The sequence below is a fragment of the Dermochelys coriacea genome, chromosome 14 (assembly GCF_009764565.3).
Source record: "Dermochelys coriacea isolate rDerCor1 chromosome 14, rDerCor1.pri.v4, whole genome shotgun sequence".
Classification (NCBI taxonomy): Eukaryota; Metazoa; Chordata; order Testudines; family Dermochelyidae; genus Dermochelys; species Dermochelys coriacea.
The window spans coordinates 16,175,167-16,190,602 of NC_050081.1; the positions used below are offsets into that span (position 1 = coordinate 16,175,167).

General features: G+C 48.8%; 1 protein-coding gene across 7 annotated transcripts in view; it reads right to left on the minus strand.

Annotated features, from left to right (window-relative positions):
• LOC119843025 (39S ribosomal protein L38, mitochondrial) overlaps positions 1–13,492 on the minus strand; it is a 50,457-nt gene extending 36,965 nt beyond the window's left edge. The window contains exons 1-12 of one of the 7 annotated variants that reach the window (XM_038371914.2): positions 13,345–13,492; positions 11,217–11,336; positions 10,747–10,774; positions 9,838–9,879; positions 9,366–9,456; positions 8,741–8,801; positions 7,686–7,736; positions 6,522–6,666; positions 5,189–5,272; positions 3,210–3,323; positions 2,269–2,422; positions 1,061–1,194 (exon numbers count right to left, since the gene is read on the minus strand). In XM_038371914.2, the coding sequence (XP_038227842.1) occupies positions 1,061–1,194; positions 2,269–2,422; positions 3,210–3,323; positions 5,189–5,272; positions 6,522–6,666; positions 7,686–7,736; positions 8,741–8,801; positions 9,366–9,456; positions 9,838–9,879; positions 10,747–10,774; positions 11,217–11,219 (907 nt within the window). In that variant the 5' untranslated portion in view covers positions 11,220–11,336; positions 13,345–13,492. Of the gene's footprint in view, positions 1–1,060; positions 1,195–2,268; positions 2,423–3,209; positions 3,324–5,188; positions 5,273–6,521; positions 6,667–7,685; positions 7,737–8,740; positions 8,802–9,365; positions 9,457–9,837; positions 9,880–10,746; positions 10,775–11,216; positions 11,760–13,180; positions 13,204–13,344 lie in introns of those variants that run through there. The other 6 variants (XM_043496365.1, XM_038371918.2, XM_038371915.2 and 3 more) reach the window with 6 other exon arrangements.
• Between the last annotated feature and the right edge of the window lie 1,944 nt (positions 13,493–15,436).

Sequence of the window (15,436 nt, forward strand, 5' to 3'; positions counted from 1 at the left end):
ATGTTTTCCAAGAGAGGGACTGACACTATAAAAAGGAGGAATAAGCGCCCCGAGGTACCCTCTCCTCTCTGCTCATTGATTCACCGCACAAGAAGGGACAAAGGAAGCTGCCATTAAACCGAAGAAGGGGTCCAGGCCTAAGAAGTTTGGCCAGTAAGACTTGAGTGCATGTGACGAGAAAAACTTTGCTTTGAATTTAACATAGGTTGCTTGGTTAGGCACTAGTTGTGTTTTAACTTTACTTTTCATGTAACCATTTCCGGCTTCTACGCCTCATTGCTTTATTCACTGAAAATCTCTCTCTTTGTAGTTAATCACAGGTTTCAGAGTAGCAGCCGTGTTAGTCTGTATTCGCAAAAAGAAAAGGAGTACTTGTGGCACCTTAGAGACTAACAAATTTATTAGAGCATAAGCTTTCGTGAGCTACAGCTCACTTCATCGGATGCATTTGGTGGAAAAAAAAAAGGTTTTTTCCACCAAATGCATCCGATGAAGTGAGCTGTAGCTCACGAAAGCTTATGCTCTAATAAATTTGTTAGTCTCTAAGGTGCCACAAGTACTCCTTTTCTTTTTGTAGTTAATGCATTTGTTTTACTGTTTTATCTAACTGGGAGTGAGTTGGGGTCATCCTGTTCTACACCCAGAGCTGGTATGAGCCCAGGCTTGGCTGTTTGGCTGCAGTTACTCACAGGCAGATGTAGCTGGGAGTAACTTACATGCTGGAGGCTGTTTGGGAGCACTCCAGACTGGAGGTGACAGCAGCAAAGCAATGTGAAGGGCACGCCAGGTAAGAGAGCAGGGGTGACGCAGCTATTCATTAGTCTAGATTATACCCTGGGTATGTCACACCCTCCCACTGTGAATGTAGACCGACAGTCATGAAAGTGCTTTTGCTGGCATAGCTTATACTAGTTCCCCGAGCAAAATACGCTATGCCAGCAAAAGCATTTTTATGCTGGTATAACTGTCTACACTAGGGCTTTTACCATTATAGCAACATAGCAAAAAATTGCCACCCTCCACAGTGTTGCTAAACTGGCAAGCTTCTGGCTTTACTCACCAGGTTGCTGTTGGTATTTTGTATCCAGTTTGAACTCCTTGCGTTCTCCTCTGGTCGGTTGCTCCAGAAGTTTGGCTGCTGTCCCAATTCCCAACAACTCCTCCAGCTTGGAGCGGGCAGGGCGGGGCTCTTCCCTGCCAGAGGGCAAAAAGAATTACAAGCATCTAGGCGGGGGTGGAAATCATTGAAGCACCGTCTGTTTCCCTCTGAGGGCAAACGAGGCTGCGCTCAAGAGCTGACATGGGAGTGGCTGGCATAACCTTCTAGCACGTCTCTCACAGTCTGAGCTGCTTCTGGTTCTTCTTTTTTTTAAATACACTTATATATCTATGAAATTAAATTTCTAGCCCTTACAGCTGCAAGGAAATATTTCCAACACTGACCCATTGCAGGACAGCCTGAATGAGTCTGCAGCCAGCTAGCCTGAAACAATAGCTCTGAAGGGTGAGATTTACTCCTGTTCATCTCAACAGGGTGTTACTTAGACTGGAAGTTCTTTGGGGTAGGGACCATTCTTTTTGCTGTTTTTGTACAGCGCCTGGCACAATGGGGACCTGGGCCACCATGACTGAGGTTGCTAGGTGCAACTGCAATACAAATAATTAAAAATCACAACAGTTTAAATGGGAACAAACTTAACTATTTCATCGCAGACCATTTTAGTAGATAAGCCCACGGTAGAGCTGGATATGTGATCAGAACTTCAGTACCTTCCCCCTTTGTCCATGGCTTCAGTCCTGTCTGCACTACAAGCAGTGCAACGGCACAGCTATAGTGCTGCAACTACACCTCTGCAGCGCAGATGCTTCCTACATTGAGGAAAGGGGTTTTCTGTCAATGTAGCTAATCCACCTCTCTGAGAGGTGGTAGCTAGGTCTTTTGCCGATCTAGCCGTGCTTACAGTAAGGGTTAGGTCAACCTAACTTCGGTGCTCAGGGGGAGAAATTTTTCATAGCCCTGAGGGACATGGCTAGGTCGATCTAATTTGTAAGTGCAGACTCGGCCTTTGAGACCACTGCAGTGATACAGAATAGTCATCGCAGCGAGTCAGCTCAGGTGATTCATGCCTTTCATGCCCACATAGATCTGGGGTAACAAAGAATTGCAATATTCTTCTGCTCTTTTTCAATCCAAGGCCCTTAATTATAGTCACACTGGGTTTCAATCTCATGAGTCACTCTGTACTTTATTTCCTAGCAACTCCTTACTCTTCTCCTTTCCTCTCCTGCTTCAGCTCTCCCCTCGGACCCTCGCCAAACCCCAGCGCGTCCATTAGGTCATCCCCATCATCTTCAAATGTCAGCTCCTCCCTCCTCCGCATGGGAGCAACAGCATGGCCAGGAGCCGAGGAGAGAGATGTCCCTGTTAAACGGAAGGAAGATCTTTCTTAGCAGAGACCACTGGGTTTACAGCGCTAGTTTAAATGACACATAACGCTCGTCCCAGGGTTGGGATCTTTGACACAGTCTCCCGTAAATGGTTCTTTTGAAGCCAAAGAATAAATCACTGGGAAGTGACAAAGCATTAGTGCGCCGCTTTGCGGCATGCTCTCTCGCTCTTTTGTAAAATGCATCTTTTGATGAATTTGGTGACCATTAACAAGGAGACGTTATTTAGCACTGGGGATGTTGCAGGCTCTCAATCCTGCTTTGTAGGATTCCTGCTATCTCAGTCTGCTCCCAGCTCTACCAATGCAACTCAGACCTACAACAGCCCCGGCTACTCCAGACTTTGTTTTCGCACTCCCACCTCAGTCCTGAATTGCAGCACTTCCCGCTATAGTAGTCCTGGATGTTCCCCTCTTTCCCAGCCACTCTACCACTAGAACCCCAGCTTGACCTGCAGACCCCTCACTATCCCAATCCAGGGCCACCCCAGAGATACTAAATATGCCTTGATTAAAAATCCATTGGGGTGAGACTAAAGCTAGGATTTGAACCCAAGTCCACAGAGGCGAAAGGCGAGTTCATTAATCTACTGTTCCACTTGTTGATAGTGAGAATGTCTAATACCCAGGTAATCCCAGTAAAATTGACAGGTCAATGATTTAAAAGGTGGGAAAAGCAGGGTATTCATGCTTCTGAAGCAAATTACGGAGCAGCCCAAACTAGTTCTATGGATAGGGTATAATTCTAGCATGACTCCATACCTTTGGCTGGTCCACTATGTCTTTCAGGGCTACTTTTGGTGCCTGTTGGAGGTAACTTCTTAGCAGCATCTTCCTCCTCATCCGATAAAAGCCCTGCCAAAGGATTGTCTAAATCTAGCAGTCGCCCCATGGGAATAAAAGGAGAAAACACAATTGGCATTTGGAAATTGTATTCTTGGAGCTGGATTATCTGCAAAGAGCTAAATACTGAGACCATCATCTATAACTGGGGATTCTGCATTAGCCAGATCTTGCTCCTGTTGGAGTTACTGGCAAAATTCAGTGGGTCCTTGTGTTAGTATTAGCGCTTGGGAGCGAACTCCTCCTAGGGGTACCTGGAGTTGGAAGTTGAGCTATATTGTCATTGGGAAAGACAGTTTAGCCTATTTTTGCCATAAAGTCTTAGATCTCTCCTATGGCCTCAATGTCGGTGTCATGTGAATTTGGACAGTCTCAAAATGTCTATTCCTTGGATGGCAGCTTCCACTAGTGATAAAACACAGCTGTGAATTCAGATTCTGCAAGGAACCCATTACACTTGAATCTCTTTGGATTTGGGTGACGTCCAGTACCTCAAGAGTTCTATATATGTTCATGATTTTCTACCCTATTGTCTTCCCTTAAGGGATCATTTATAGGGCAGAAATCACTTGAGATCGGGCACTCTCTTCGCACTTGCCCTGTCCAGGTATGGAAATGCCACAAGAAGGCCAGTTCTCACATTATCTCAGCCCCATAGATAGCTGTCTATTGGCCTGATCCAGAGCCGAGTGAAGTCACTGGGATTCTTTCCACTGATTTCAGTAGGCCTTAGAACAGGGAGCATAGACTCCTGGTTAAAGCATAGGACTGGAAAATCAGGAGACATGGATTCTATTTCCAGGTGCTGCACCTCAGTTTCACCATCTATAAAGTTTCATCATCTAACACACCTATCTAGCTCACAGGGGTTGGGGGCATTTAAACTATCAATGCTTGTCAAGCACTATACTTCTATAAAACGTTCTACACAAAGATCTCAGTGTGTTACATAGATTATCATTTAAAAAGACATGTGACAATATAATTCTAAATACAGTACTCCCAGGAATCCCATCCCGAGACCAGAGCCCACCCACACATCCCACTATAGGATATTTTTTAAGCCAGGTTCCCTATTCTCTTATGTGGTTGCTTTTTAGACTCATCCTCATTGTTTATTGAGTAAAGAGAAATGGGAGGGAAGAAGATGCAAGGCAGAGTAATGAACTGAAGTCAAATTCACACCCCCACAGTTCTTTATCTCTAAGGCATGGTTTTCTCACGTTATCATGACAAACTGCTGTAGAGTTTTTTCTACTGTATGTTCCTCTCATATACATTTGGCAGCAAGATTTACGTGAATTTAGTGCTGGAGAGTGGTGCCTAGAGAACATGTATTGGATTCTCACAGTGCCCCATGACCCCAGTTTGCCTCAGCTCCAACCTACAGAGGGCACTGTTGGGCATGAGAAGGTACTCGGTGTTCATGGCCCATGTAGTCCTTGGACTCTCTACCAATCCTAATGATGATTTTTGTGCTACAGACACATTAGGAACCGCAGTAGGAGATCAGCAACTCATTTCCCACACGTCACCCTCGTGGTACTTTGAGGTGGAGGAGGTTTAAACTGGTGATCTAGAGGAGAAAGATTCGGTCTGTGCCCTGTTACCTGGCAACTCTTCCAGCAAATTTATCATAGAATCATAGAATATCAGGGTTGGAAGGGACCTCAGGAGGTCATCTAGTCCAACCCCCTACTCAAAGCAGGACCAATCCCCAATTTTTGCCCCAGATCCCTAAATGGCCCCCTCCGAGATTGAACTCGCAACCCTAGGTTTAGCAGGCCAATGCTCAAACCACTGAAGGAGATGAAGATCTACTAGTCTCCCAGTAAATTAAAGGTGAAAGTCAAGCTGTAAGATCTGAGAGTGCACAACTGTACCCACCCAAATCCTACCTTCAAAGGAAAACTTCTTGTACTGCCGCTGGGGGGTGGCGGGAGTGGAGAGGGGTTTCTTTTGAATTCCAGTGGCAGACTCTCCTATAAAAAACATCACATGGGGGGTTTGCAGACAGACAGGCAGAACCTCTTCACTGTGCATGCTCCACCCTCTCCCCACATATGGAAATAATCTATTCAGAGCAAATAGAGGGTTATTATTTCCAGCTAGGAGCCTATTTTACTCTCTCAGGTTACTGCAGAGTACATATAACAACACACAATTCCCCCGAGGGATTCAAGGATTGGAATATCTTTGGTGAGGGCTCCTCATGCAAACAGCTCCCCTCTGGTGGTGTTCTGATCCTGATCCTTAGTTTGTAGATGGATCCTTTATAAACCAGTGAGGCCAAAAACCTAGCCACCAACTTGTGCAACGTTCTGCTGTGGGTCTGAATGCTGCAGCTCCATTTCATCTCTCATTATAATCTGTGCCTCCAATTGTCTTCTACAGTAGGTTGCAGCCACACTGTTCAGAAAGGACCCACGTCAAGTCCACTTTGAACATGATCTGTTTGGGAGCAGCCCCACCCTAAGAGGCTGGATATCACTGTTCATGGAGCTTTATTAGAAGTGTTTCCAGGCATGGCTAATGCATGCCAGCAGGTCATATGCCACCTATAGTGCTACAATGTGATCCAGAACCACATTCATCTTTAACGCAGGTCTACAGTGCCGCACAGCCTACAGGTCTCAGTGAGCTGTGCTCTGTCTCCCCCTGGGCAGCCTGTCTGATTGGATCCAGGCAGAGATCACTGCATACTGGGACCTGTAGATTCCTGGGGCAGCACCTGTGTCTGAAGAGGATGACAGCTACAGTCTGCTTCATGGCATGAGAAAAAGGTGCAACCCACAGACTCTGGACAAGTAGCTTGTGTGGCCCTTGGCTGGGCAATGTCTGGGTGCCCCTAGGTTTATCACTGCACGTAAGAGAGCAGCAAGGGCTGGTTCTAGGTAGGGAACTGTCACTCTTTTATTATAATATTGTAGTGCTGAGCAGCCCCAGCCACGGCCCAGGACCCCATTGTGCTAGGCGCTGTACAAACACACACAAAACTCTATGTTTTTAATGTGCACAAACGCGAGCCACTGAACATATTTTTAGGCCTCAGATCTGGTGTAAAACAGATAAAATCCAGCTTTGGTCATGGGACAGTCCCTGTCCCTGAGAATATTCTAGAATCAAAGATTCAAAGCCCCAGAGGGCAACAGCTTCATTCAAAGCCCTTTTGCAATCGGCCAGGCCGGGTATAAAGGAAGCGCTAGCAGAGGGTTAGCTCATCGCACTCACCTTTCTCAACAGTCATTAGCTTCCCTGCAGTTTTTGCCAGGTCACCTGAGGAGTCAAGGTTCTCGGAACACTTTGCTGTTGTCCTCCCAGCCCCAGAACCAGACTTCTTTATGCCTAGGAGATCAGCTTCCATGTCATCCATCTCCTGGGAATAAAAAGAACATACATGGAAGCATGAAGAACTGAGCTGAAGCCCTGGTGCTCAGGCAGGAGACGCCTTGTTTTGACAGGATATTCCTGAACATGTGAATATGGACACTTAAACTAAAACACATGTTGCCTTTCTCATCTGCTGTGATGATGTTCTCGGGGCCCTGCTCGCTGCTCTGGAAGGGTTTATCCACAGGGTGGCCAGTGGACTTTCATCCCAAACCTGGTTCCCAGTCCAGCTCTAATCCAAATCACTCCCCAGAGAAGCAAGGGCAGCAGACCCACCCAGCCTGCATTCTTCACTGGAGGGGGGGGGCCCACAGGGAGTGGCAAAGACTGTGCCACAAAAAGCACATGTTAACACCAGCAAATGTGCTGGCCTCCCTATTTTCCAATACTCAGCAGTGGGGAGGTTTGTAATTGGATGTGGCTGGGAAATACTTAAGGAGGACAAATAAACGGAGGCCTGATGCTGCAAGCCTTCTGCACGCACATAAAGTTCATTGCTGGGTCTCAGAGCGCTGATCTGAAGAGCTCCCAGCAACCCAGGACACAACATGGGTTTCTACGAAGAAAAGCTCTTGGAGGAAGAGGTTACAATTAAACACGGATTCAGACACACTGAATGGGGGGTTCAGACACCAAGGGCGTGTCAATACAGCAATCAGAAGTGTGACTGCAGCATAGACAGATATACCCAAGCTAGCTTTGACCTAGCTAGCTCATGTAACCACAGCAGTGAAGTGGGGGCACAGGTGGCAACAGGGACTGCACAAGCCTGCCTGGGTTCCTGTGGATGTACTCAAGCCGTTAGCCCGCCTTGCCGCAGCTTCACTGCTATCATTATTCGAGCTAGATAGGTCAAAGCTAGCCTTGGTACATCTACATGTGCTGCAGTCACCTCTCAGACTGCAGTGTAGACGTACCCCAGGAGGGAGAAGTCTGAGGTTAGTTCTACCATGTCACAGCCACGGTCAGTGCAGTTCGAAGACTAGTGATGTTTTACTCACTAACCTGCAGGGTCTCCAGCAAAGCTTGTGGGTCTACATCTGAGAGGTCGGATCCCTGCATGCAAAGTGAGGAGAGATGAGATCGCACTAACATGCAGTCGGACACATATAGCACCAGAGCAGGCTCAAGAAAGCCCAATGCACATAAAAGGCATGTTTTTATTTTGCTTAAGTATTTTCACTTGCCTTGGCACACTGCATTCGTTGTGAAATGCCATTATTCTATATCTAGTCCAACGTGGAGATGAGCCAGTAACTAAATCAGACAGGCTGTCCTGTTTGCATTTAAAATAAAGCACCAGGGACTCAGACTGACCAGGTTACAGTGGAGGTAGCATGTCTACAGCAGTTACACAAGGAGCCTAGGAGTCACGTCTTCTGGGTTCTGTTCCTGACTCTACCACGGATTCACTGTGATCCTGGGCAAGTCACTTCAACTCTCTGCACCTCAGCTTTCCTCATGTGTAATACAGGGGTAACAATACACATGCAACTCCCAGGAGCACTATAAGGCATATTTCAGTCCTGTTTGTAAAGTGCTTGAGATCCTTGCATTATGTCTTCTGAGACCTGGAAATTTTTCAGTTCCTTAGGAGAACATGGGTGTTTGGGAAACCCTGGAACCAAGGAACTTTGTTTTCTTGCTGAAATTGGACTGTGATTGGTGGAAGTGACACTACACCAGGAAGACAACCTGGATTCTTGCTTTGCTTATCACCAAATAGTGCTGTGTGATACAGGTATTAATTGTATTCCAGTGTAAGTCACCCACCAGGGCTCAGCACCAACTAGGATGTTTGCTTCTCATTCTCTCACCGTCCATGCAAGCATCCGTCCTCATTTTACAACAACTAGAGGGACGTCCAAATAAGATCTGCAGTCAATGGGACTCCTAGAATTAAAGGAATCCCTACGGGAACTCAGCTGGCTTCAGTGAAATTACAGCAGGGCTGAATTTGGTTGCGTGTTCATTAGGAATCTCATCTCACTCTCACACACACACACACACACACACACACACACTCTCCCCCTTCTCAGTCCCCCCAGGCCTTAGTTCACCTCTGCTTCTGCATCGTCCTCTGCAGCCATCTTGCTGAAGACATCATCCTCCAAAACAGACCTGCAACAGAAGCAGGAGGATTAGGAACTGTCCTGAGACTCGCGGCACACAATCCCAAGAAAGGAGGTCTGGTGGGAGCTTACTGCAGCAGCCATCTGCAGTCTGAAGGTGGGACATGTCTCACTGACAGGGAGAGACGACTGGGAGACGTCCCTGCAGGGCGGGAGTTATTCTGACTCTTATAAGAGGAGTTTAGGTGGAGTTATGCTAGTGCTAGGATGACTATTTCTTCAGACAGAGCTAAATGCTGCCCTCAGCACCACCTGCACAACCTTATTAAATGGGGTCCTATTATTTCAGTAGCCTGGTGCAGGTGTAACAGAGGGAAGAATACACCTGTCAGAGGGATGGAGATTTGAGAGGGATTTGGGCACCAAACTCCTAGTTGTGCCTTGAAAAATCTCCCCCTAAAGTAATAACTGTAAAGTCCAAAAATAAATGACAAGTAGCAAGACATGAAACACAGGACATGACTGAGGAGCTCATGGGGTGCCGGGACACCAGCAAACAGTAAAGTCTCCCTCTTCAATCTCTTATTTAATAGCGTGATTCAGACTTACTCACTTTTTGCTGGCTTTGGAGATGATTTCCCTGGATCTCCTTCCACCGCCCCCAGAGTGCTGGGAAGGCTTGTTGGATTTAATGGGGATTTCATCTAGAAACAAATCATGGAGAATATGGAACTTGCTCCAGACCTTTGCTCCAAAAGTTGCATATCAAATACCACCTCCACTACTGACTCCTCCCGCTCAATTGATGTCCACGTCAGCTGAGGAGCCAAGGACTGAATGGACTTCATGGAAATTGAACCTCCCTTTTACCCAGAGGGGGTCCCTAGAGGACAGGGTTGATGCCCAGTGGCAGGGGAAGCTTGTGCTTCCACAGCCAATGCTGTAGCTGCTCTATGAATACATGGAAGGCTTCATTCTCCAAAGCTGCCAAGCCAGCATGTCTCACCAGCTCTACATCCACCGGGGGGGGGGGGGGGGAGATGGGAAGAAGGCTTCCTTCTCAATGTCAGTGAAAGAGCATTTACCATCATCTCCCAGGAGGTCACTGAGCATGTCCTGGATGGAACCTAGAATGAAACAGAGCAGGGCCATCTCATCAGGGAGCTGGGCAACATGTGGAGTAAAAGCAGTTTTTCATACATTCAGAGAGAACTTGGTCTAATTGAAAGCCTCCAGTCTCAAGGACAAATGTTTGGTCATACGCATCATCAGCATAAGGTCTGGGGTTCCTCCTGGTCCGCCTAAAGATGATGGGTGAAATGCTGGCCCCATTGAAGTCGATGGCAAAACTTCCACTGACTTCAGCAGGGCCAAGTTTTCAGCTGATATATTCTGAACATAAGAAAGCGTGGCCCAGGTAGGGCTCTCGATAGAGAAGTTTGCCCTCACCTTGCCAAAGTCGAGCATTTCTTTATTTACTGGATTTGCAAGATGCCTGCCCCCCATTACTCAGTTGCTGGGCACATGCAGAGATTAAAGTAATCTAATGAGGCTCTCATCCTAAAATATGTGAATGACCCACGGAGGCTTAGAAAGCCAGAAGCTGTTCTGTATTGTAGCAGCATACAACGGGGAGAGACAGCTTCTGTCATATCAACTGAGGCTGATGGGAGGGAAAGAACAAGTTGAGGTTGATAAAATTATAGTCTCCACTGGATCTGCATAAGTCCCCACGGGAGGGGAAACATGCCCCTATGTGCAAGGTTGGCTGATTTAAGAGGAAGCTAATTTTTGCTGCTGATTCAGCAATACCTTAACACAAGCAATACTAACACTTTGCATGTTCATATCTTGGAGACAAGGAACCTGAAGCCAGTATTCCCCCTTGTACCTGTGGGTGTGTCAGTGACACCTTAGCGTGGGCTTACCTCTACCCCACCTCTTCTCAAACAGCCCAAAGGGTATCGTAATGAGAAACATACGAGTTCACATACCTTTTAAACCTTTCTTGGGTTTTGCAGCCTAACAGAAAAAGAAAAGTTCCCTTGTTACAAGAATAAAAATACTGAAGGTAAGACTTGTCATCTAACTTAGGCTTTTCATGCAAGATGTTAATTCTCTGCATCACAGAACTGCAGCTCAGATAATTCATGGGCCAGATTCATCCCACATCTGACATGTCATGATCACCACAGTGAACTCTGACTTGTCCACCTAGGAAGTCAGACTCCTCCACACAACCCCAAACAACACTAGAAATCCTCCTCAATCAAGTCTGCACAAGGTAATGAACAAAGATTATTATAGGAGACTGTAACTAGCACAGTTCCTTCTGAGCAGACAGGGTTTGCCATCAAAACCTACCAGCACACCTGAGCCAGTGCATGTCACAGAAATGAAATCAAAGTGATTCTGTTCTACAGGACAGGAGACTGCTATCCAGTAGTGTTTACTTTATCCTTACCATCTCATGGCCTCCAACAGTTCTCCCTCACAGGTGATTCAGTTTATACAGCCCTTCAGTCTTCACCTTCACATACTGTAGAATCCTTTAGTACAGCGCTCATATATACTTGAGCCTCACCTAGTGAAAGGGAGAGTTAAAATTTCCAGATTCACCTTCATATTCAACAGGAGCTTTGTGAAATGGAATTCCTTTTGCAATTGAGATTTGTCAAGTTTTCCACCTCTCTGCTTTCTCAAATTCAGTCGCTCATTAGAATAACATGATTTCCTTAGGAAAACCATAAAATGCTTCAAAGACATTAACAAGTTAATTAAGCCTTGAAATACACCTGTTTTGTTGGTAAATGTGATTATCCCTGTTTCATACATGTAAATTTAGGCACTGAGAGAGTGTCAGTGATTTGCCTGTCTGCTTATCTTTCTGGATTGCTTGTCAAATAGCACCCAGATACTAATATAGTGAGTAAGTAAATCAAATCAAATGGCAAGCCACGGGCAGGGTTGGGAATATAATCCGCATCTTCTGCTGTACCCAAAACCCCGGAGTATCCTTCATAGAATATCAGGGTTGGAAGGGACCTCAGGAGGTTATCTAGTCCAACCCCCTGCTCAAAGCAGGACCAATCCCCAACTAAATCATCCCAGCCAGGGCTTTGTCAAGCCTGACCTTAAAAACTTCTAAGGAAGGAGATTCCACCACCACCTCCCTAGGTAACGCATTCCAGTGTTTCACCACCCTCCTAGTGAAAAAGTTTTTCCTAATATCCAACCTAAACCTCTCCCACTGCAACTTGAGACCATTACTCCTTCCTCTCACATTAAATTAAGCACCTTGCCAGGATTAGGAAGGTCACACTCAATTTGTGTAAAATGGAGCAGATTATAATCACCCTTGATTTGATTTAAAGAGGTATAACCCACAGAGACTCCAGATCCCAGCATGCAAAGCTGCTCTTGATCTGATCGGTCCCGTAAGACACTGATGTGGACTGAAAAGACTGCAAGTCCATCATGTGATGCTCCTCGAACCAAGCAGCCCTTTAACACACAGAATACAGCCTGCAGCAACAGTAACCCCTGAAGTAGGGATGGGGGCTTCAAGTTCCCGAGTGCAACATGCATCTACCGCTTGCATCAAGATGGAGCACTGCATGCTGGGACCTGATACGTCCACATACAGCTTGGCTCAGGGTGGCAACCTGAATGCTGGGTCTTGGTCTTGTCTGTGACCTGTGTCCTCTTTAGTAAACACAGGCCCTGCAGACGGCATTTAGGTCACACTTCATTCGAGTCATTATTGCTGCCATCCCGATTGGAGGCAAGTGCCTCCTATAGGAGTTAAAACCCACTGTCCACTTGCCAGTGGCGAGTAGCAACTTTCCCTAGCAAATGGAGGAATTTGGTTTAGCAGCTTGTGCAAACTTTCAGGAGTGCTTCTAGCCCTGGTAGTTCTGCGCGCCGGATCAGCCATCTCTTCCTGAGTCTGCAGACAGACAGTTCCATTGCCCCGGTTACTGCTCAGGGCCATCCACGTTCCAGTTGCGTCCATTTCCACCAGGGCTTTTCAGAACCCCCTGGGCAGCAATAAAACTGACGCTGCTGACACGGGTGTCACCCACCCAGCTGCTCTGGGGAAAAGCTCTGAGCAGCAGCAGCAGCAGAGGGAGAGGAGCTATGGGGAGTGGAGAGGGAAGAGCAGCAGGTGGGGGGAGGGGATCAGAGAGAAAAGCGCCTTCCAGCAGCCGGAAGGGCTGGAGGGTTTCCAGGGGCACAGACACAGACAGAAACCAGGGGCTGGTACAGAAGCTGACGCCCCCAGGCAGCTGATCTGATGGCCTCAGAGCGCCCCCAGCCCTGCCCCTGGCTAGCAGGGGGTCTCTCCCCCGGCTTTCACTGCACCCTCACGGCTCCGGCTCCTTGGCCCGGCCCAGCCCCGGATAACGCCCGCAGCGCGACGGTTACCATAGCGCCCAGCCTCCAGTGCCCCCCCAGGCCCGGCCAGCCCAGCCCAGCCCAGCCCCTGGGACGCGCAGACCGCCCCGGATATGATACATTGTATCCAGGATCCTGATACATTGTAGCCACCCCCCGCGCCCGGAGACAGGCAACAACGCTCCAGCTCTCACCCTCTGGCCGCATGGATCCGGGCTGGGACTCCGGGAACCCAGGGCCCAAGGGACCCCGGGAGTTGTAGTTCCTTGGCCAGCTCCCTGCCTAGAGAGTCGGCTCTAGAGCAGGAAAAGAACTACATCTCCCAGCATTCCTTTGGGGCTATCAACAGGAAAGGGAGCGGGAGGGAGTGGAAAAGCTACCAGGGCTGATGAGACCCCATTGGGGCGGGGGGGGTCGTGGTGAGCTGCTGCTCAGGGATTGGGGAACTTCTGGCGCCCCAGCCTCGGAAATCATCCTGGCTGCACCTTCTGCACGAATATCTGCTAGCTGAGAGGTGCATAGGAATTGGGGGGCCCTGCTGCAGGGGATGGGCCTCTCAGACATTTAAGGCCATGGCCTGGAAGAGAGAAGCACTTAACTGCAGGGTCTGCGGCTGCCTGGGGAGGGGGTAGAAGTGGGAGTGGGTTCAGGTGTGGGAGGGGGCTCTGGGCTGGGGAGTTGGGGGTGTGGGAGTGGGTGAGGGCTCTGGGCTGGGGGTGAGGGCTTTGAGGGGCAGGAGGGGGCTCCAGGCTGGGGAGTGGGGCCAAGAGATTCAGAATGTGGGAAGGGGCTGCAGGTTGAGGAAGGGGGTTGGGGTGTGGGAGGGGGTATAGGCTGTGGGTGCTTGCTTGAGGGGTTTGGGGTGCAGAAGGGGGCTCCAGGGTAGGGCAGAGGGTTTCAGAGCATGGGAGGGGGCTGCAGGTGGAGGCAGGGGGTTGAGGTGTGGGGGGGTACAGGCTCTGGGCTGGGGGTGCAGGCTCTAGGGTGGGGCTGGGGATGAGGGGTTCAGGGTGGGGGCTGGGGGAGTGGGGTGCAAGGAGGGTAAGGGCTCTGGCTGGGGGTGCAAGCTCTGGGGTGGGGCTGGGGATGAGGGGTTTGGGATGCAGGAGGGGGCTCTGGGTTTAGGGGGGCAGGCTCAGGACTGGGGCAGGGGCTTGGGTTGGAGTGTGAGCTTATATTGGGTGACTCCCAGGCAGGGCTAAGGCAGGATCCCTGCCTGTCCTTACACTGCACTGTGCCCCAGAAGTGGCCAGTAGGTGTGGCTTCTAGATTGGGGGAGGGGGCAGGAGGCTCTGCACACTGCTCTCACCCTCAGGCACTGCTTCCCCCAGCTCCCATTGGCCGCAGTTCCCAGCCAATGGGAGTGCAGAGCTGGTGCTCAGGGTGGGGGCAGCACACGGAACCCCCCATCTAGGAGCCAGTCCTGCTGGCCGCTTTTGGGGTGCAGCACGGTGCCAGAACAGGTAGGGACTAGCCTGACTTAGACCCGCAGAACCACCGATTGGACTTTTAATGGCCCAGTCGGCGGTGCTGACCAGAGCCGCCAGGGGCCTTTAAGCTGGGAGCAGACAAAGAAACTGGAGTTAACCTCAAGGAACAGAGGTCACCAGTGGGAAAGGAATGTCAAGGGGAGCAGGGAAAGAGGAAGCAGGTCAGGCTTGCAGGGGGAGAATAGGAGCAGGTGGCTGGGGAGCACATCCAAGGTAGAAGGGAAACAAGCCTGGGGAGTGGTGGTGGTGACCAGGTAGTGGAATAGTATGTAGCTCGGAGCTGCATGAGAAAGAAGGCTGCAGGCTCCTAGCGGCTAAGTGCTCACTGAGACAGGGTTGGGTAAATAGTATTTGCAAGTGGCTTGCTCAAATGGCAGGATAGGCTGAGCTGGGGGAGGGATTTGTCAGAACTGATCAGCTATCTACTGGCTGAGGAACTTTATTGAGTTGAGGCCAGGATCACATACAGTGACTAATAGGGTGGTACTGGAGATATGGCCACAGAACTTATAAACCAGGAAGGAGATAAAACTGTGGAGAGTTTCCCCTGAGCACTATGAAAGTTCTGCCCTCTGTGAACACTGGTAAAGCCACATGAGAAAAACTGGGGCCTGAGGAAGCTGCGTATAGCAACACATATAGTCTTGCAGAGGTGTGTAATTAATATGGAAAATGTCTCACATTGAAGAGTTTCAGACATTGGGTTTCTCTAAGTGCTAGGCTGTAGCTGGTACCTAAGTCCACTCTGTGCTCACACAAGCAAATGGCAGCTGAAAAGGACACTACTCCATGGTGA